The following is a 22,661-nucleotide window of genomic DNA, read 5'->3' as shown; positions in this document are numbered from 1 at the left end:
AAGATGATTTTCTATTCTTTTCTTTTTGAAAACATGTTTCAAAATTCATTCATCCCTGGTAATAGAAAAGAATCTGCACAATCTACTTAGGATTTTATGTCCATATAACAGGTAAATAACTGCTATTATGAAAGGAAGAGTAACATTAATTCTAGTAACTATTGCAAGTGTATGCATTCTTAAAACATGAGGGGGTAAATGAGGAATAGCAACACGACAAGTGTATTTCCCTTCAAGCCAGGAGAAATGTTCAAATGAGACCTTCAGGAATAGTAGCTGTTGGGGTATGGGAAAAGTTAGTGAAATCAGAAAGACTCAGATTTAAATCCAGGTTCTGCTACTTCACCAGTTGTATAACCTTTTGGGGTGAATTATTAGTATTTTCTCAATCTATAAATGACACTGATATTACCTACCTTCTGGATTAAATGTGACCACACTGTTGAAGACATTGGTAAACTGCCACAAGTTAAATGTAGGGTATTATTAAACATTTAAAGAAATATGAAAAATTATTTATAACATTTAAAATTTTATTCCACTATCATCTAAAAAATACAACTTAACAGTCAACAGACAAAACTAACAACAGGAGTGGGGTGGGCATTGTGGTACAGTGGGTTAAGCTGTCACTTGGGACTCCTACATCCCATATCACAGTGCAGATTCGAGTCCTGGCTCCTCTGTATCCATTCCAGCTTCCTGCTCAAGCATCTTGAGAAGTTCAAGGGCTTGAGCCCCTGACACCACATGGGAGACCTGAATGGAGTTCCTGGCTCTTGACTTTGCCTAGCCCAGTCCTGGGTGTTGAAGGAATTGGAGAATGGAGGCACTCTCACTTGCGCTCGCGCGCTCTCTCTCTCTCTCTCTCCACTTCCCCTTCTCTATGTGGATGAAAACAAATAAACATTTAAAAATAGCAGTCTGGGGAACAGATGTCTAATTCATGTTTTGACTTGATTTTACAGTACCTAACCTAGTGCCTTTATATAAATTAGCCATTAATGGTCTAACAGAGGCCAATAGTCTACCATCAATAGTCCCAATCCATTTTATCTTATGAAAGGTTGAGTTCCAACCTTGGTATCATATTTTAAGAGTGGATGATAAACTAAGATGACCAGGGTGGTTAAAAATCTGTGAGCTTTCACAGTGTCTAAAGAAGTAAAGACTAAAGACATACATAATGATGGTATTCACATATGTGACAGCCTATCAACTAGGAAAGAATTAAATTCTTTTTAGTTCCATAAGGTTAAAACTAATGTGGAAAGTTACAAGAAAGCGATTGCTACTCAACATAATCTAACAACTATGCACGGAGTGCCTAGTACATTATGGGCAAGCCAGTGTCAGGGGTGCAAAGATGAATAAAATAATATCTTTTATCAAGGAGCTTCTACATCAAATAAGACATTTTCTGAGAGCCAGACAACATAGAACAGTGAAATGAACTATCCAGAGAAGGATAAGATCCCAACACAACAATATTCAAAGGATGGCTATCTGTTCCAGATGCTATAAAATGGAAATTCCTAGTTACAAGAAAGGTTAGCGTAAATGACTTTTAAGGTGCTTTCTAACTGTAGGGTGCTATGACATATGGCTATTATAATGTGATGGCTGAGTAAAGTGAGAAATGTTCACAGCAATGAAACAAATTTTGTCTTTTACTTCAGATGGATGAATGTGACGTGACAGTATGGAAAATAAATTTTATAAATTACCAATAGTTTATCTTTCTCAGTTGGAATGAAATCAGTAATAGTTCAATTTTCTGAAAGTAATGTATTTGAACATTTAGCCTATACTTATTTGAAGGTATGCATATTCAACTTTGAAGTAAGCACTAAATGCCAATTCCAGGACTTTCAAAAACAGAAAAAATCTGCCGGCGCCGTGGCTCAACAGACTAATCCTCCGCCTAGCGGTGCCGGCACACCAGGTTCTAGTCCCAGGCGGGGCGCTGGATTCTGTCCCGGTTGCCCCTCTTCCAGGCCAGCTCTCTGCTGTGGCCAGGGAGTGCAGTGGAGGATGGCCCAAGTGCTTGGGCCCTGCACCCCATGGGAGACCAGGAGAAGCACCTGGCTCCTGCCTTCAGAACAGCGCAGCGCGCCAGCCACAGCGGCCTTTGGAGGGTGAACCAACAGCAAAAGGAAGACCTTTCTCTCTGTCTCTCTCTCTCACTGTCCACTCTGCCTGTCAAAAAGTAACAAAAAAAAAATCATGATGATTTAGTTTGTTTTAAGCAAGAGTACATTAAAACTAATTTATTCAAGTTAATTTATTTAGGATCATGTCAACCATCATGAACTTCATTTACCAGGTATAGTGGTAAAATAATGCAATTGGTTCAACAAATCATACCTGAAAATCTACCTCAATTTATAATTCTCTGGATTTATAAACAATATTCTTTCAGATTTTCAATTCTCTTCAAAGATTAATTTGAACCTGTTGGCTGAACCTATCTAGAAAATATGAAGGAAAAGAAATAAAACAATCTCAGCTCAGAATATTCAAAAATTCTGACTTTAGATGTCATTATTACTGTCAGACATTACACAATAAAAGAGCAAATAATCTCAATTTTTTATTAAAATCTCTATATATCTGTTTGTCATTATTTTGCTGGAAGTAAAAGCTAAGTAAAAGTAAGTAAACTATTTCTATTTAACAAGTTTTCCAAGTCTCATTGTGGAGAAGATGCTCCAATGACCTTTAGACTATACTATTTAGTGTTTTCCACTTCATAAAATACTTATAATACCAATATGCTTATAAGAATGATTAATAAAATTCATACCACATAATGAGAGCTACAAAGCTTATTAGGAAGGCAATTTCTATTCTGTGCAGAGGCCGTCACCTCGATCTCAGCAGGATAAGACAGTTAAGATTACAGATATAACCAGACAGATATAAGTCAGGAAACGAAGAACTATCAGCAGCAATGATAGTGATAAAGCATTATCAGCACACTATCTACAGATGGCTCATTTCTCATTTTTCAGTAAAATCAAGACCTAAGAATGAGCTTTTCACTTGAATTCATTTCCATCAGTTAAAAAACACAATAACTTTATGGAACAACCTCAACAACAAAATAATGATAGAATTGGATTATAACTCAAAAAAAAAATAAAAACCACAAGTACATACTGTTAAATAACAGAATATATAAATCAATAAGAGAAAAGAATAGCTCTTTTTACAGAAAAATCCCAATTAATAACTCTGGATGGAATGAGGGAAACACAAAATTGTCACGAGGCAAACACCACAGTACTAACTCTTGTAGGGAAGTTCCATCAATAGATGATAAAATCAGTGGAGTCAAAGTTCTGGGAATATCTCCCTCAAGATTATTTATCAAAATGGTAACTTCACGGTAGAGAAACCCAGCAGGTACCACCTCAACAAAGTGATCAAGTTTCCTCCCCAGTAATAAAATATATCAGCATCACATATTCCCTGATATGATACAGTGAGGATATAATATGCTTTCTGTGGTATTCTTGCCCCCAAATGCATCATCTCTGTCAAATCATGAGAAAATATTAGAGAAACTCAAAGAGAAACTACAGAGGAACTGACGAATACTCCTCAAAAGTGTCAAAGGAGGCAGGAGTCTGGCATAGTGGAGGGCTTGGGTTCACATTCTAGTTCCACTTCAATTCCAGCTTCCTACCAATGCAGATGCTGGAAAGTGGCAGGTGATGGCTCGAGTAAATGAGTCCCTAACACCTACATGGGAGACCTAGATTCAGGCCACTGCTGGAATTTGGGGAGTGGACCAGCAGAAAGAAGTGTTCCCTCTCTCTTTCCCTCCTCCGTCTTAAATAAATAAATATTTTTTAACTGTCATGGTCATAACAGACAAGCAAAGAGTGAGGAACTGTCACAGATGAGAAGATAGGAAACTGAGCAACAAAAATGAATTCAGTCAAGAGAAAGAGAAGAATGCCGCAGACTAGGAGAAAATTTTACAGAAGACATCTGACTAAAGGACCATTATGCAAAATCTACAAAGAACTCTTAAACTCAACAATAAGAAAACAAATAGGGGCTGGCGCTGTGTCACAACAGGTTAAAGCCCTGGCCTGCAGTGCTGGCACCCCTTTTGGGTGTCGGTTCTAGTCCTGGCTACTCCACTTCCGATCCAGCTCTCTGCTATGGCCTGGGAAAGCAGTGGAAGATGGTCCAAGTCCTTGGGCCCCTGCACCCACGTGGGAGACTCGGGAGAGGCTCCTGGCTCCTGGCTTTGGATCGGCACAGCTCTAGCCATTGCAGCCATCTGGGGAGTGAACCAGCGGATGGAAGATCTCTCTCTCTGTCTCTACCTCTCTCTGTAACTGTCTTTCAAATAAGTGAAATAAATCTTTTTAAAAAAAAGAAAACAAAACAAACAGGGGTGGGCAATTGACACAATGATTAAGATGTCACTTGCAATGCCCACATCCTAAACTGAGTTCCTGGCTCCTAGCTTCAGCCTGGCCTAGCTCTGGTTGTCGTAGGTATTTGAGGAGTGAACCAGCAGATGGAAAAGATTTCTTCTTCCTTTTCTTTCTCTCAAATAAATAAAATATTTTTTTAATTTTTAAAAGAAAAAGCAATTTAAAAATGGACCAAATAGCCGGTGCTGTGGCTCAACAGGCTAATCCTCCACCTAGCGGCGCCGGCACACCGGGTTCTAGTCCCGGTCGGGGCACCGGATTCTGTCCCGGTTGCCCCTCTTCCAGGCCAGCTCTCTGCTGTGGCCCGGGAGTGCAGTTGAGGATGGCCCAAGTCCTTGGGCCCTGCACCGCATGGGAGACCAGGAGAAGCACCTGGCTCCTGCCTTCGGATCAGCGCGGTGCGCCGGCCACAGCACACCGGCCGCGGTGGCCATTGGAGGGTGAACCAACAGTAAAGGAAGACCTTTCTCTCTGTCTCTCTCACACTGTCCACTCTGCCTGTCAAAAATAATAAAATAAAATAAAATAAAGGACCAAAGAAGCTATACAAGTGTACCTCTAAATGTTTGTGGAAAAACAGAATTAAAAGACATTTATTTGGTGCAAAAAGTTTTGAACTTCATTAATATTTTTACATAGCATCCATATTCCACAAACTATTTTAAGTATCCTCCAAAGGATGGTAATTAAGTACATGAAAAAATATTCATCATGTGTCATTAAAGAACTGAAAATCTGGGGGCAGCATCGTGGCATAGCATGTTAAGCTGGAATACCATATGGGCTCTGGTTCATGTCTTGGCTGCTCCACTTACCATCCACTCCCTGCTAATGGCCTGCGAAAGCAGCAGAAGATAGTCCAAGTGCCTGGGCCACTGTCACCCACATGGGAGACCCAGAGAAGTTTCTGGCTCCTGGCTTCTTACTTGAGCCTGGCCCAGCCCTGGCTGTTGCAGACATTTGAGGAGTGAACCAGAGGATGAAAGACTGATACTTCTCTCTCCCCACCCTGCTTTGCCTCTGTAATTTTGCCACTCAAATAAACAAATCTTTCAACAAAAAAAAAGGAATTTAAAATTAAAAAAAAACAGTGAGAAATTACTGTACACCTTTTAGAATGGTGAAAATTCAAAACACTGCTAACACCAAATGCTGGTGAAGATGTAAAGCAACAGGAACTCTCCTTCACTGCTGATGGGAATGCAAAGTGGTACAGGTACTCTGGAAGATAGTTTGGAAGTTTCTTATGAAGTACACATATGCTCACCACAGGATCCAGCAATCATGCTCCTTGGACTTTACCCAAAGGGGTTAAAAAATTATACCCACAAAAAGCCTGCACACATTTAATACAAGCTGTATTCTTAACCTGAAGCAACCAAGATGTCCTTCAGTAGGTGATAGATAAATAAACTGTTGTGTACTCACATGATGGCATATCACTCAGCACTAAAAAAAGAGCTATCAAGCCACGAAAGAACATGTAGGAAACCTAAATAAATGTTACTAAGTTAACAGGAGTCACTGTGTACTTACATCTCATGTGGGATCTGTCCTTAATGTGTTGTCTAATGTGAAGTGATGCTATAACTAGTACTGAAACAGTATTTTTACACTGTGTGTTTCTGTGTGGGTGCAAACTGATGAGATCTTTACTAATTACATAGTGAATCGATCTTCTGTATATAAAGATAATTGAAAATGAAAAAAAAACTGGTGTTAAATTGGAAATTGCATAGGAAATTAATTAATTTTTAAAAAATATCATGTAGGATCTCTGTCCTTAATGTGCTGTACACTGTTATTTAATGCTATAACTAGTACTCCAACAGTATTTTTTCACTTTGTGTTGCTATGTGGGGGCAAACTGTTGAAATCTTTACTTAATATATACTAAACTGATCTTCTGTATATAAAGAGAATTGAAAATGAATCTTGATGTGAATGGAAGGGGAGAGGGAGTTGCGGGTGGGAGGGAAGTTATGTGGGTGGAAGCCATTGTAATCCATAAGCTGTACTTTGGAAATTTATATTTATTAAATAAAAGTTAAAAAAAAGAAGCTGCCTACAACTATATTACATTTTGGAAGTGGTGAAACTATGGAGTCACTCAAAAGATCAGTGGTTTCTGGGGCCTGACAGAGGGTAAGGATGAAGAAGTGGAGCACAGAGGATTTTTAGGGTTGTGAAACTACTCTGAATAATATTATAATTGTAAATACACATCATACGTCACTAGACATTTCTCAAAAGCCACAGAATATACACACCAGGAGAGAATCCTAACAGAACTGATGGACTTTGGATGAGAATGATGTACTAACATACTCACAGATCCATGACTTCACGTATCACTCTGGTGTGGGATGCTAATCAGGTGACAAGGCTGTGCAGTGCTGGGGGAGGGTATATGAGAACTCTCTACTGTCTTCTTGATGTTGCTATAAACATGTAAGTGCTCTTTAAAAAACAAAGTCTAGTCTTCAAAAGATGCAATGTAGGATGCTAGATTAGCTCCCCTAAAAACCAAAAGGATACTAGGAGAAAAACTTGTGCTAGGGCCAGTGCTGTGGAGCAGCAGGTTAACGCCCTGGCCTGAAACACCAGCATCCCATATGGGCGCCGGTTCGAAATCTGGCTGCTCCACTTCCTCAGCTCTCTGTTGTGGCCTGGGAGAGCAGTGGAAGATGGCCCAGGTCCTTGAGTCCCTGTACCCGAGTGAGAGACCCAGAAGAAACTCCTGGCCCCTGGCTTCGGATCGGTGCAGCTCCGGCCGTTGTGGCCGATTGGGAAGTGAACCGTCGATGGAAGACCTCTCTTTCTGCTTCTCCTCTCTCTGTTATCTTTCAAATAAATAAATAAATCTTAAAAAAATTGTGCCAATATCCTATATCTGAAAATTATGCTAACATGTAAGTTGTTAACATCAGGGAAAGCTGAGTGTGAAAGCTGAGCTGCTTTTACAACCATTCTGTAAGTCTAAAGTCATTTCAAAATAAAAAGCTTTAAAATTACAGCCTTAATTTCAGCTTAAACAACAGAAATACAACCCTCACTTCTTCAACAGACCCTTGCTGTCCATGCAATGTCTTATAATGCATTATTTTATAAATGAGACCACATGTAACAAAGTCTTTCTGGCATTTAAATAACTAAATGTTGATAATGTTATTCCTCCTACAGTTAATAATAAGTATCAGGCATTATTGTAATTATTTCATGAGTATTAACTTCTTTCACCTTCAGAATCACTCTGTGATACAATTACGATAACCCCCATATCATAGGTGAGAAAACCGAGTACCCAAAGTCACTTAATTGAACTAGTGATAGAATTGAGATTTAAGCTCCAGATTTCAGGAACTCAGTCACAATCCTAAACTGCTTCCCAGGAGCAAGAGTAGTAATACAGGCTGAACACCCCTAGTCCAAAAACCCCAAATCAGAGACTTTCTGAATACTAACCCTCAAAATATTTTAGATTTTGGAGCATCTTGGACTTCAGATTTTTAGATTAGGGAAGCTCAACCTGTGAAAGTCTATGCAAAAGTCTACCCCAGAAACTCTAAAATATGAAACACTTCTGGTCGCAAAACATTTCAGATAAGGGATACTCAATGTGTATACTCAATGTGTGCAGCAGCAGCAGCAAAAATGATGATGATGATGATGATGATGATGATAAAACAAAATATACTAAAGATAGCCCTTGCACGAGATCTCTTCACCAACGATAAAATTTCACTCTCTTAGAGCAGAGTATTATAATACATTAAGTGTCAGTGTTATTTTACGATTGTTACAGGAAGAAAGGTTAATTTGAGGATCTAACTGTTGAGGACAAAAAATTACCTTTTGTTTTTCTCTATAATCTTCTCCTTCAAACTTGTACAAACTTTGTTCAACGTCCATTCTAAAATTCCTTAGAGAAGACTCTCCCATTTTCTTCAAGCGTTCATTCATCTCTGCAGTCTAATGTTTAATATAGTAAAATGAGAATATTGTCACTCTATTTCTTATAAAATTTACAGATTCTCTACATTTATAAAAGTCAGGTTTTGACATAAAATATTCAGTCTGTTCATTTATGAACTAAAAATGCAATGTTAACATCAAACATTAATGTAATTTTAACGTGTTCAAGGATTTTAAATACTTAAAGGTGTTTCTCAAGTATTCTCGTTTCAGCTTTCTTTAAATCTTTTATCATTGAAGATGAGCCATGTGAAAATTTCTAATGGGACAAAAAGTTCATGCTGAAATAAAAGTAAAGTTGGAATATTATTTTATTCCATTTTACATAATGACATGAAACATACTAAGACAAGATTGTTCAAAATGCAGGAAAGACCTCAAAAATAAAATCATCTAAAAAACAAACTTAACCAATTTGCAGGATACACAAGTGTAGTTACTACGGTTTGGATATGATTTGATCCCTCAGAGGGTCATATTTTAGAAGTGTGGGCCCCAATGTAATGTGCCTTGAGGGAGCAGGATCTTTAAAAGATGGTGATTAGGTCTTTAAGAGGGTTTAATGCTTACTCTGTGGAGCAGGTTAGGGCTCACAGGAATACATTCCCATTCTTGCAGGGCTAGATTAGACCCCATGAGAGGGAATGAACTTCCGACGTTTGAAGTCCATTGTTTTACATCTTAATCCTATCCAACATTTCTGAGGTAGATGAGGCTTTATGAAAGTTTTATTGGCCGGCACCATGGCTCACTAGGCTAATCCTCCCCCTTGGCGCCGGCACACCGGGTTCTAGTCCCGGTTAGGGTGCCGGATTCTGTCCTGGTTGCCCCTCTTCCAGGCCAGCTCTCTGCTGTGACCCGGGAGGGCAGTGGAGGATGGCCCAGGTCCTTGGGGCCTGCACCTGCATGGGAGACCAGGAGGAAGCACCTGGCTCCTGGCTTCGGATGGGTGCAGCGCGCCGGCCGTAGCAGCCACTTGGGGGGTGAACCAATGGTAAAAGGAAGACCTTTCTCTCTCTCTCTCACACTGTGTAACTCTGCCTGTCAAAAAAATAAATAAATAAAAAGAAAGTTTTATTGAAAACTGAGTATTGTAAGGTCACTTTTAAGGCTTCTTTTAAAAGTTAGTATAAAATATTTTCATGTTTCTGTTTTGTCTCCTAGTAGTTTCTTGACCAAATTTTGATTACATCCCAATATAAAATTACCTTTTCTCATGGTGCTATATTTTGTTGAACAGCACTCAAGGTTCTTGATATTTATTTTGTGCATAGCCTTATCCTTGATTATTTCCCTTTTCATCTTTCCTGCTTACTTTCATGCTCATTTCTCTTTCTGCAATGCATACAGCATCTAACTCTTAAATAAGCACACTTCAACAAGACTAGAAATTTCTGATTCATTGATGGAATAAGTACAGTAGAAAGGTTTGGCAATTTAGTTAAGGTGTGTTTGTCTTTTCATATGTATGCCTACTTGTTATTCTTATATCTATCTTAATTAAAACTAGAATCTGAGGCTTTGATATACAAAAGCATAAGTGAAAATTTCTAAAAAAATAATAAAACCTACTGATACTGAAATTGCCACTGGTAGTTGACTTTTAAAAATACATATAAACATATTTAGAAACCCAGTTTTTACATATGTTAACAGATACACATTAGGCAGTACTAAACAATACTGTGGTGATGGCAATAAGAAGTTTCTTTCTTTGCCCTGGTTCTTATCATCCTTGTCTTTTGTAATCCCCTACATAGCATTAACAAAACTGTGTCATATGTTTTTTTCTTAGTATTCATAAATTTTAAGATGGAAAATCATTGTTACTAGTTGATGTGATGTGGTATATGGGCAAAATTCTTATTAAACAGAAATTCAGTAAAAAAAAAGGTAAACTAAACTGAGTTGGCTTATCAAATATGTTTTATAATGATAGTTATCAGTCATTATAAGCAATTATATTCAAAGACAAAAAAATGGACTAATTTGTTTCCATTCTTTATGGAATGTTTGCAATAAAATTCCAAGTTATTTAGAATCAGTTGCATTATTGCTGCTTTACATCTTAACTCATGTACCAGAGTTAAATTAAGAAAAAGAAAGAAATATGGACTTTACCTATTATCCAGCTTTAGATATTACAACAAGTGACTCGAGTCCTTCCTTATTTGTTTATCTGTCATAGAATATTCTGTTACAATTATTTTTAATCTGAAAAATTAGCTTGCTTCTTCCTATCAAAGAAAAGAGTAGTTTTGTTTTGATTTCTTTTTTGCCTTACTCATTACAAATAGTCTTCGGGGGCCGGCGCTGTAGCACAGCGGTTGAAGCCCTGGCCTGAAGTGTCGGCATCCCATATGGGCGCCAGTTCTAGTCCCGGCTGCTCCTCTTCCGATCCAGCTCTCTGCTATGGCCTGCTAAAGCAGTAGAAGATGGCCCGGAGCCTTGGGCCCCTGCACCCACGTGGGAGACCAGCAAAAAGCTCCTGGCTCCTGGCTTCAGATCAGTGCAGCTCCAGCCGTTGCAGCCATCCGGGGAGTGATCCAGCAAATGGAAGACCTCTCTCTCTATCTCTACCTCTCTCTGTAACTTTGTCTTTCAAATAAATAAAATAAATCTTTTAAAAAAATAGTCTTTGGTGACTTTCAGGTAATGATGCGATATTAACACATTAAGTGTGTTTAGATAAATAACCTGCAAAGGCTAAGTCAACACTTTGCTTTGTGGAGTTTTTCAAAATGAATGGATTTTTAATGTATTCGTGGCTTATAAATTTTAACAGCTGAGCTATGAATCCCTGACATTTTTTATTTGCAACCAAATTGCCACAAAGCTTAACTAAATGGTGTTTAATTCTATGTAAGCATAGAGGGGACAGAAGTGAAGCAAAGCGAATTTTGAGCCAGGATCTGAATTCCTTAACAGGAACATTCATCCTACGTCTGAACATGTACAATTATACAGAACTTTTCTCCAAATGAGAATTCTACTAGTTTCAAGATAAGTTTGCAGGTCAGCGCTGTGGCTTAGTGTGTTAAAGCCCTGGCCTGCAGCAACAGCATCCCATATGGGCACTGGTTCGAGTCCCAGGTGCTCCACTTCCAATCCAGCTCCCTGCTAATGTGCCTGAGAAGGCAGTGGAGGATTGCCCAAGTCCTTGGGCCCCTGCACCCACAGGGGAGACCCGGAAGAAGCTCCTGGCTCCTGGCTTCGGATCGGCTCAACTCCAGCTGTTGCAGCCACTTGGGGAGTTACCAGAGGATGGAAGACCTCTCCCTTTCTGTCTCTGCCTCTTTCTGTAACTCTTTCAAACAAATAAATCTTTGAAAAAAGATAAGTTTGCTAAATACTGGACTGGATTTCTCATAAATATGATATTTTGTATATTTAAAATCAAGAAATAAGGCCGGTGCCGTGGCTTAACAGGCTAATCCTCCGCCTTGCGGCGCCGGCACACCGGGTTCTAGTCCCGGTTGGGGTGCCGGATTCTATCCTGGTTGCCCCTCTTCCAGGCCAGCTCTCTGCTATGGTCCGGGAAAGGCAGTGGAGGATGGCCCAAGTCCTTGGGCCCTGCACCCACATGGGAGACCAGGAGAAGCACCTGGCTCCTGGCTTCAGATCACCGTGATGAGCCGGCCGCAGCAGCCATTGGAGGGTGAACCAACAGCCAAAAGGAAGACCTTTCTCTCTGTCTCTCTCTCTCTCACTATCATATCAACTCTGGCTGTCAAAAAAAAAATAAGGCATTTAGAAAAACAACACCAGGGCTGCTGTTGTGGCACAGCGGGTAAAGCTGCCACTTGCAGTGCCAGCATCCAATATGGGTTCCAGTTCAAGTCCCAGCTGCTCCTATTCCAATCTGGTTCCCTGCTAATGCACCTAGCAAAGCAGTGGAGGATGGCCCAAGCGCTTGGGCCCCTGCACCCACGTGGAAGACCTGGAAGAAGCTCCTGGCTCCTGGCTTCAGATCAGCTCAGCTCCAGCTGTTGCAGCCATTTGGAGAGTAAACCAGCAGATAGAAGGCCTTTCTCTGTAACTCTACCTCTCCAATAAATAAACAGAAAAAATAAACAGAAAAAGAAAAACAACACCTTTATCATCTGACATCAGTTCTAGTAGTTATTAAAGTAGCCCAGGTTTTCAGAATATTGAAACTGAGACAAGATCAGTTGTTTGGTATTTTTGTTTAGTTGTTTATTTGATTAAACACAGACCTCTTTAGAGATGTAAAAGTGCTACATGAAAAATTCTGTTAGCAGACTCTGATGTCTTCTTCCAGATTTTATAAACAGAAAAAAATAAAGAATTCTTAAGAACAGGAGCCGGCGCTGTGGCTCACTTGGTTAATCCTCCACCTGTGGCACCAGCATCCCATATGGGCGCTGGGTTCTAGTCCCGGTTACTCCTCTTCCGTCCAGCTCTCTGCTGTGACCCGGGAAGGCAGTGGAGGATGACCTGGGTACTTGGGCCCCTGCACCCACATGGGAGACCAGGAGGAAGTACCTGGCTCCTGGCTTCGGACTGGCGCAGCACGCTGGCTGTAGCAGCCATTTGGGGGGGGGGGGTGAACGGAAGGAAGACCTTTCTCTCTGTCTCTCTCACTGTCTAACTCTGCCTTTCAAATAAAAAAAAATTCTTAAGAACAAAACATTATAACAGTATTCAGAAGATCCATATTTTCCCTTGAGGTCAAGAAAAAAGTGATATTTTACCCTCTCTCTAAATTATGTGCTTCTCACAATTTAAAGTTACTTTCCAAAAATGCACAAAATGAACCGAAACCAAATATGTGAGTTGATTTTTAATGAAATTTTTGGTGGGACAGTTAAGCTTATGTAATTATAGTTGCTCTCTCATGTATTCTATAAATACTTAAGGGATTTTTTAAAATTCTATATCATGTTGATAGAACAAATATAACATTAAATTTAGAAACTATAACCATTTAGGAAACAATTGGACATTTGAATACTAACAAGATATTTGATGTTATTAAAGAATTATTGGGTTTTTCAGGTGGGACACTAGTATAATGGTATAATGATTATGTCTTTGAAGAGTCCTTATATTTTAGAAACATGAATGAGACTTCAAAAAGGTTCGAAAAAACAGAATTAAAAGATAAGTTTATTTTGCTGCAAAACAAGCTTAAACCCATGCATAGTTGTTTTTTAATTTTTTAACAATTTTTTATTTATATAAGGTGAACAAATTTCATATATACAGATTTAGGAGCATAGTGATAGTTGCCATCCTACCCTTCCCTTCTGCCCATACTCCCACTCTGTCTCCTCCTTCCTTTCTTATTGTTTCTTTTAATTTTTACAGTGACATACTTTCAGTTTATTTTATAATCATAAGCTTAATCTTCCACTAAGCAAATAATTCAAAATAGAAGAAAAAAACACTATTCTACAGTAGTAGAGACAAAGGCTGTAAAGAATAATCAATTTTCAAAATGTAAATTGTGCTCATATATATTACAATTATTTTACTCTATCAGTTACCACATATCAGAGAAAACATGATATTTCTCCTTTGGGGACTGACTTATTTCACTAAGTATAATGGTTTCCAGTCATGTGTAGTGGTTACAAGGGACATTTTCAATGAACTTTTTGAAGACCCCCTCATTTTTACAATTTCATTTTTTTCCTAACCCAATGTAAAAAAAAAAACCTTAAAAATGTAAGTCTTTATACATATGGTAAAAAGGAAAATCTACTTCACTTTTAAGCACAGTATTTTCAGTGAGCACTATTCAATAAGAATAAGAGTGCTCAATTTTAAATCCTAGTCTTTCTCACCAATGTTTGAAAAAACCTAATCCACCCTAGAAATAAATAGGCAAGTTCTTAGAGAGAATGTAAGCTACTTGAATCACAGGTAAGTACAATGCAAGTACAGTAGTATGCTGAAGTATGTTGATTTTAAAACAATCCAACATAAAAACAGAACTCTATGGTAACTAACCTTCCTTTCTCCTCTTTCCAGAATAGTTGTAATATCTTCATCTGTCAGCTCGCTTTCCTTTGAAGCAAAAACATGGGTGGCTCCATGGCGGATCATCTGTAACATTTCGTCTTTTGCCAGCTTGTTAGATTGCTGATCAATGAGTCTTCCTAATATAAAAATTAAAGTTCCATATATGCAATTATATTCCCAAGAGAGTATACCATATTAGTTCTAATCAGACACTACTACATTTCATCATACATAAAGCTTTGTAAGAACAAGAGAACTAGTGAGGTTCTTTTTAAGATTTATTTATTTATTTGAGAGGTAGAGTCAGAGAGAGAGAGAGAGAGAGAGAGAGAGAGAGAAATCTTGCATCTGCTGGTTCACTCCCCAAATGGCCACAATGGCAGGAGCTGAGCTGATCTGAAGCCAGGAGCCAGGAGTTCCAGGTCTCCGACACAGGTAAAGGGGCCTAAGCACTTGGACCATCTTCCACTGCTTTCCCAGGCCATAAGCAGAGAGCTGGATAGGAAGAGGAGCAGCTGAGATAGAAACTGGAGCCGCCAGGCACTGCAGGCGGAGGCTTAGACTACTACGCCACAGAGCAGGCCCCTGAAAACTAATGACTTTTTAAAGTCATTTAATGAACATGCTTTCTATTTTAACACGAATTTCCTTCTGTAAAATTCCGTGAAAACTCCAGACAGGAATAGGATTTAGTCTAGCAGTCAAGACACCTGCACCCCCCCATCTGAGTGCCTAGGTTCAATTCCTGACTCTGGCTCCTGACTCCAGCTTCCTGCTAATGCAGACTCTGGAAAGCAGAAACGTGGCTCAAGTAACTGAGTTCTTAGCTCCCATATGGAGACCTGGATTGCATTCCCAGCTACTGGCTCTGGCTTCAGCCCAGTCTTGGCCATTGTGGGTATCTGAGGAATGAACCAGTGGATAGGACCACACATTCTCAATCTGCCTCTTAAATCAATCTTTTAAAAGAAAAAAATTTAAACCCAGAAGGACAATTTTTTTTTCATGTTCAAACTTTGTTTTTCAGATCAAACTTTTTTATATAGAAAGGAAACCTCTAATAATGTTTCAAAATCTTTTAAAAACTAGATATTTTAGGGCCAGTGCTGTGGCACAGCAAGTAAAGCCGCAGCCTGCAGTGCTAGAATTCCATATGGGGACCAGTTCTAGTCACAGCTGCCCCACTTCTGTTCCAGCTCTCTGCTGTGGCCCGGGAAAGCAGGGGAAGACAGTCCAAGTCCTTGGGCCCCTGCACCCGCATTGGGAGACCTGGAAGAAGCTCCTGACTCCTGGCTTTGGATCAGCTCAGCTCCGGCCATTGTGGCCATTTAGGGAGTGAACCAGCAGATGGAAGACCTTCTCTCTCTCTCTACCTCTGCCTCTCTCTCTACCTCTGCCTCTCTCTAACTCTGACTTTAAAGTAAATAAATAAAATCTTAAAAAAAAAACAGATATTTTAGCTACTAAATACTATCAGGTACTTTACAAGGCATGCTGTTAGTATTCAACTATAAGCTATTGGTGTTCAACTACTCCATACAGTGAATACAAGGGTATCAACAAGGAAGATTTTAATTAACATCTTTGACTTTCTTCTCTAAGTTTGCAAAGTGTGGTCAAACAATGTTTACTGAAAGTAATCCTGTTTAAAGAAAATCACATGTGTTTTTGCAAAACCCACTTAACAAAGTTTGTAAGCATAAATACCTTGTTGTATAACAATTGAATCAAGTCTCAGTTTTATCTCTGCTCTTTCCACAATTCTTTCTTCCACAGTGTTGTCGGTGATGAGACGGAATACACGTACTGGTTTCTTCTGACCAATACGATGAGCTCGATCCTAGTAGAAAGATTCCTAATATGAGATATTGGATATCCTGGATAAAATTTAAGAGTACAGCAATCATACACTGTAAACTTCTGAAAATAAAATTAGCTTTCCATCTCTCTAGACCTACCACTTTGAAAGGAGAATAGTTAGTATTAAGACTATCTAAAGATCCTTAGGACAAAGAAACTCTTAATGGGCAACTTCCAGAAAGACAAAAGGCAAAGCCCCTTTAAGATGAGGACAACAGAGAAAAGAAAGCTTCTGTATAGAGTTACTAAGTAACTTCCAGCCACTAAATTCAATCATCTTCCAAACTATCAGGTTTTATAAGTAAGGAACAAAGTAGTTAGCAAGGGTTGCTATGGTGGCAAAAGTCTGCTTTATCTCAAAATCAAGCAGTTCTTTCTGCTTACTAAGACAATTCAAAAATATGGATAAAAGGTCAGAAAAATTAATGCGATATTAATATCCTGACTATATAGTGGTCTACAATTGGCCCTATGGTTTATAGTTGGTAAAGGTGACAGATGGCAACTTTTGGCAACATAAAAACATACAGGAAGAGGGTTTTTAAAACTCAGAAGCTGCTCCTTTTTGTTAGTGTGCATCGTGAGAGGTAGCAGGTAATGGCCCAAGTAGTTGGGTTTCTGCCACTCCTGTGAGACCTAGATTAGGTTCCTGGCTCCTAGCATTAGCCTGGCCCAGTCCTGGATATTATGGGCATCCGAGGAGTGAACCACTGGATGGGAACATGTGCTTGCACAAGCTCATAGAATCGATAGCGCTCTCTCTCTCTCTGCCCCTTAAATAAATTCATTTTCAAATCTTGATGTGAATGGAAGGGGAGAGGGAGCGGGAAAGGGGAGGGTTGCGGGTGGGAGGGAAGTTATGGGGGTGGAAGCCATTGTAATCCTTAAGCTGTACTTTGGAAATTTATATTCATTAAATAAAAGTTAAAAGAAATAAAATAAAATAAATTCATTTTCAAAAAAAATTTTAAGCAGAAGGTAAAAGGAAGAGGGTAGTGGCGGGGGGGGGGAACAGCGAGGGGAATCAAAGATACAAGGCTCAAAATAGCCCTTGCACTAAATATAAGGAAACTGCAACCCAGTAACAAAGTTTCAACAAAGCAAGTAAAACAAAAAGAACCCAGTATCCTACGTATACCTAAAATTCTACATTTCAACAAATAAATTTTGAAATATTGGCTCTACTCTAACACTTCTAAAGAAAGGAAGTGCTATTACCATTAGGTTTTCCAGTTCAGTAACACTGAATTAAGTAGGCTTACCTATACTTAATCAACTAGATAGTTCAATACCATACTAAAATAATGAGAATTATGCCAAAAAATAGAGATTTTGAAATATCCCAATGTTCAGTATTTTTCTATTCTCTGTGATAATAGAAAGGACTTCTAAGTTATGTCTCATTGGCATATGACTTTCTATGGCTTCCAAAAATTGATAGTGACCTGTTTCTTGGGATTTTGAATACACGGCTTTTTTGCACCTTTTTCCTTCAGAGCTTGTATTTCTTTATCTCAAAATATGAGCCACACTGAGATAAACTGAAGCTGTAGTTCAATAAATGACACCAATCTATCAAAGGGCTTACCTTTAGTGTCAAGATGAAAGGAAAGATAAATAGCTCCCTGAAAAAATATTTTTTAAGTATAAAATAATTTTTGGATGGTGTCTTAAGTAGCCAATATTTTCCTGTCATATATTCCTTTCTTGACCTTTTACGTCTCTCCTCAATTGTTTTATTACAAAAGGTAAAATCCTACCTCTCCCTATTTCAGTATAGAGGACTTTAATATATTTTGTTGTTAAGCAGAATAATAACAGATTAATTTTACCTTTTTCATCAAATCAAACGTATGTGTCCTTTTTGATCTTCAGGAATGGGAGGAAAAAAATTGCCCTTTGTGTTTCATGATAAAAGCCAAAATCAGGGGCCAGCACCGTGGCGTAGCAGGTTAAGCCACTGCCTGTGAAGCCAGCATCCCATGTGGGCACCAGTTCAAGTCCCAGCTCTCTGCTTCCTATCTAGCTCCCTGCTAATGCACCTGGGAAAGCAGCAGCAGATAGCCAAAGTTCTTGGGGCCCCTGCACCCACACGGGAAGAGGCTCCTGGCTCTTGGTTGTGGCCTGGCTCAGTCCCGGACACTGTGGCCATTTGGGGAGTGAACCAGCAGATAGAAGATCTCTCTGTCTCTCCTGATCTGTCTGTAACTCTGCCTTGCAAAAAAATTAATTTTTTTAAAAAGCCAAAACCAGCAGTGTGTGGTTGGCACAGCAGCTGCTCAGGACATCCACATCTCATGTGAGAGTACCTGGGTTTGAGTCCCTGGCTCCTCCACATTTGATTCAGCTTCCTGGCAATGTGAACCCCAAAAGGCAGCAAGTGATGGTTCAAGTACTTGGGTCCCTGCCATACATGTGTAAGACCTGGACTGAGTTCTGGATGCCTGGCCCAGCCCCAGCTGTTGTGAGCATTTGAAGAGTAAACCAGTAGATGGAAGATATTTTTCTAAAGTCTCAGTCTCTCTCTTTCTTTCTCTCTCTCTCTCTCTCTCTCTCTCTCTCCCAAATAAAATTATCTCTACAATAAAAGTCTCTTCTTTCAAATAAAATGGATTTTTTAAATTTTTTTTTAAATATCTGAAAGGCAGAGATATGGAGAGAAAGGGGTCGGGTATCTTCCATCCACTGGCTCACTCCCCAGATGGCTGCAACAGCAGGAGTTGGACCAGTCAAAAGCCAGGAGCTTCTTCTGGGTCTCCCACATGGATGCAGGAGCCCAAGCACTCAAGCCATCTTCTACTGCTTTCCCAGGCCATAGCAGAGAACTGGATCAGAAGTGGGGCAGCCCAGACTTGAACCAGCGCCCATATGGGATGCCAGCACTACAAGCGGAGGCTTAGCCTTCTACACCACAGTGTCAGCTCCATTTTTCTTATTATTTTTAACGTTCTATTTTTTTTCCTTCATTTGAAAAGCAGAGTGAAAGGGAGAGAAGGACAGACAAACAGAGAGATCTTACATCCACTGGCTCACTCCTCAAATGTCTGCAACAACAGTCAGGGCTGAACCAGGCTGAAGCCAGGAGCCAGGAGCTTCATCTGGGTGTCCCATGTAGGTGGCAGAGGCTCAAGCACTTGGGCCATCTTCTGTTGCTTTCCCAGGTGCTTTAGCAGGGAGCCAGATCAGAAGCAGGAGAGATGGAACTCAAACCAGCACTCTGATACAGGATGCTGGTGTCACAAGCAGTGGCTTAACCCACTGCACTACTAATTTTTAAAAAACCAAAATCTCGGGGCTGGTGATGCAGCACAGCAGGTAAAGCCACCGCTTGCAGTGCCGGCATCCCATATGGACAATGGTTCGAGTCTTGGCTGCTCCACTTCTGATCCAGCTCCCTGCTAATGGGCCTGGGAAAGTAAAAGATGGCCCAAGTGCTTGGTCCCCTGCACCCATGTGGGAGATCCAGAAGAAGCTCCTGGCTCCTGGCTTCAGATCAGCTCAGCTTCAGCTGTTGTGGCCATTTGGGGAGTGAACCAGCAGATGGAAGACTTTCTTTATTTCTTTTTCTTTCTCTCTCTTTCTTTCTCTCTTTCTCTCTCTTTCTTTCTTTCTTTCTCTCTCTCCCTCCTTCCCTCCCTCTCGGTAACTCTGATTCTCAAATAAATAAATAAATCTTTTAAAAAATGAAATCCCTAGTGGCAACAAAATGAATACAACTGTAGGTGTTGGCTTTCCAAAGGCGGGGGGGGGGGGGGGGAATCGGCCTTGTACTGCTGTGGGTTAAGCCACAGCTTGGGACCATTACGCCTATTGAGATAAGCCAGACTCAAAAGACAAATATTATGTGTTTCCTCTGATTCATGGGAGTTAACATAGAGAGTACACAAAAAAACTAATGTGTATGAGTGAAACTGACATCTTGAAATTTGATTATTGTTTATGGCCCTTGTCTATACTCCTGAGGAACAGTGGTCTTTCTACTTGTTGGATTCTTTATTTAGCAGAGGATTAAGCCTCTGATTATAAAGTAAAGTGAAAGTATGTTATCACAAAAATTAAAAGAGAAAAAGAGAAAGGAAAGAAGAAGGGAAGGAGGGAGAAATGCTGTGCTTAAAACTGTATATATGAAATCCATTCTCTATATAAGTAAAAAAATAAAATGAATGTTAAGTGGAGGAAAAATCCAAAATCAATACATAAATGTTATAGTTGGAATTAGTGTGTGTGTGTGTGTGTGTGTCTTCAATTATTTTGTCTGCTTTTATAATTAGCACAGCAACTTTTTTCCAGGATAATCTACTCCAACTTCTATAAAACTTCTCCAAAATTTCTCCCTCTTGTCATAAATCACCTTGTGCTGTATAAATAGCAATGGTATTCTGAGATAAGATACATTTCTGACATTATTAATAAAGATTACTAACCATAGCTTGTAGATCAACCTGTGGATTCCAGTCTGAATCATATAGTATAACCACATCAGCACTTGCCAAGTTAATTCCGAGACCTCCAGCCCTGGTACTCAGCATAAAGATGAATTTGCTACTATTAGGAACATTAAAGGCCTCTATTGCTTCCTTTTTTTAAAATTGACAAAAGGAATAGGAAAAAAAAGAGAAAAAAATCAAATTATATTATGAGTCCCTAAGAAACAAACGAAAAAAATTTAACATGCACATAGAAAACCTTTGTATGCTTTTTAATATTCTTTATATACTTTATAATATTATTCCATCTTTAAAAACACTTAAGCATGTTTCTATATACTGTACTGTGTGAACTGATGCAGCAAGTATTTATACATTAAGCTCCTCATCTTTAAAAGTTCACATCAACAGAGATAAACTTAGAAAAATCACATAGACAAATTTAAGCAAGGAGTAATTCATTTACATCATTGAGTAAGAGCTGAAATATATCTGCAGGCAAAGTGTCCAATCTCAACTTCATTCCCATTAGCATATGAAGAATTAATAAAGAAGGTATAATTCAGAAGATTAACTAAGAAATTAAAAAGGTTTAGAAATTGGAATGAAAGCAACAGACAAAGGGAAAGTAAGGAGATGTGAGCCAGTATGGCGACAAAGGACAAACAAGTAAGCAATGGGGAAAATCAAGAAGGCAATAAAGGGATATTTAGTAATGAATCTCAAAAATGAAAAGGATGTTAACAACCCTACTACATAAAGATCCCATACAAATTAATTAGAAGAACATTAAGACTCCAATAGAAAAATGAGCAAAAAATAAACAAACTCACAGAACAAATACAAATGACTAAACAACACAAGAACAATGTTCAACCTCACTAGTAATCAAATAAATGCAAAGTAAAACAACAATACCATTTTTGAAGATTAAAAAAATGATAATACTCAATGTTGACGAGGGGGCGGTGAGACGGGCACTCTCATACATTGCTGCTGAGAATGTAAATTGGTACAATCTTTCTGGAAAGCAATTTGGCAATATGCATCAAGAGCCTTAAAAATGTTCATACCCTTTGACCCAGTAATTCCACTTCTAGGAATTTATCCTAAGGAAATAATCAGAGATGTTCATAAAGATTTACGTATAAGGACTTCACTGTAACATTATTTATAACAGTGAAAAACTGGAAACAACCTAAATGATCAATGACAGGGGAATATGTTACTTAAAATATATCCTTTGGATGAAATAGTATCCAAAATTGTTTTTATAGTGATTTTTTTCAACTAAAATAGGAAAGTGCAATATAATGCTGAGTAAGAATTATCAGGCTACTGACGTTTTATACAGTATGCTATCAATTACTTGTACATATCTTACATACATAAAAAGATTGGCCAGAAATACTTTTGTTTTCTAAATTTCCTTCAGCAATCATTTCTTAGTTGTAAAATCCCAAGATGCAAGAAATTCTGTTTTTAAATGAGTGGCATGGCATGGTCAAAGTTGCAGGCAGAGAAAGCAACTCCCGCTGCCGCAGTCAGTAGAGCACGTGAAGGGGGCAGTACAGAAAGCAGCTGGGTGTAGTGAGAGGCACCTTGCTGTAGAGGAGATAGCAAAAACCTGGGCGTGAATCACAACTCTACCATTTATTACATCTGTGATTCTCGGCAAGCATTTAACCTCTCTGAGACACAGTTTCAAATGGAGAAAATTATACCAATACTTTACCGGGCTGCTGGGAGAATTCAATTGGAACTTTAAGTTGCCTAGCTCATAGTAGTTGTTTGACAAATGTTAGTTCCTTTCCCTATAAAAGTGAGGAGGCCAATTAAATCAGAGGATGACCAGAGGCTCAGCTAGCTGAATTTAGCTGTAGTAATGGGGAAAGGACAAATCAGAGAGCTATTAAGAAAGAATTATTTATTCACAGCTGGCACACAATCAGAG

At 39.1% G+C, this 22,661-nt stretch overlaps 1 protein-coding gene across 5 annotated transcripts in view; it reads right to left on the bottom strand.

Annotated features, from left to right (window-relative positions):
- SMARCA1 (SWI/SNF related, matrix associated, actin dependent regulator of chromatin, subfamily a, member 1) overlaps window positions 1-22,661 on the bottom strand; it is a 100,253-nt gene that overhangs the window by 37,935 nt on the left and 39,657 nt on the right. For 4 of the 5 annotated variants that reach the window (XM_062182947.1, XM_062182951.1, XM_062182950.1 and 1 more), the window contains 5 exons: window positions 21,781-21,816; window positions 20,705-20,857; window positions 16,128-16,260; window positions 14,409-14,557; window positions 8,310-8,429 (listed from right to left, as the gene is read on the bottom strand). In XM_062182947.1, the coding sequence (XP_062038931.1) occupies window positions 8,310-8,429; window positions 14,409-14,557; window positions 16,128-16,260; window positions 20,705-20,857; window positions 21,781-21,816 (591 nt within the window). The remainder of the gene's footprint in view (window positions 1-8,309; window positions 8,430-14,408; window positions 14,558-16,127; window positions 16,261-20,704; window positions 20,858-21,780; window positions 21,817-22,661) is intronic. The other variant, XM_062182948.1, reaches the window with a different exon arrangement.

The sequence above is a fragment of the Lepus europaeus genome, chromosome X, assembly GCF_033115175.1.
Source record: "Lepus europaeus isolate LE1 chromosome X, mLepTim1.pri, whole genome shotgun sequence".
In the NCBI taxonomy this organism is placed as follows: domain Eukaryota; kingdom Metazoa; phylum Chordata; class Mammalia; order Lagomorpha; family Leporidae; genus Lepus; species Lepus europaeus.
The sequence above is the reverse complement of the archived record's forward strand: the minus strand, read 5'-3'. Positions and strand labels throughout refer to the sequence as shown.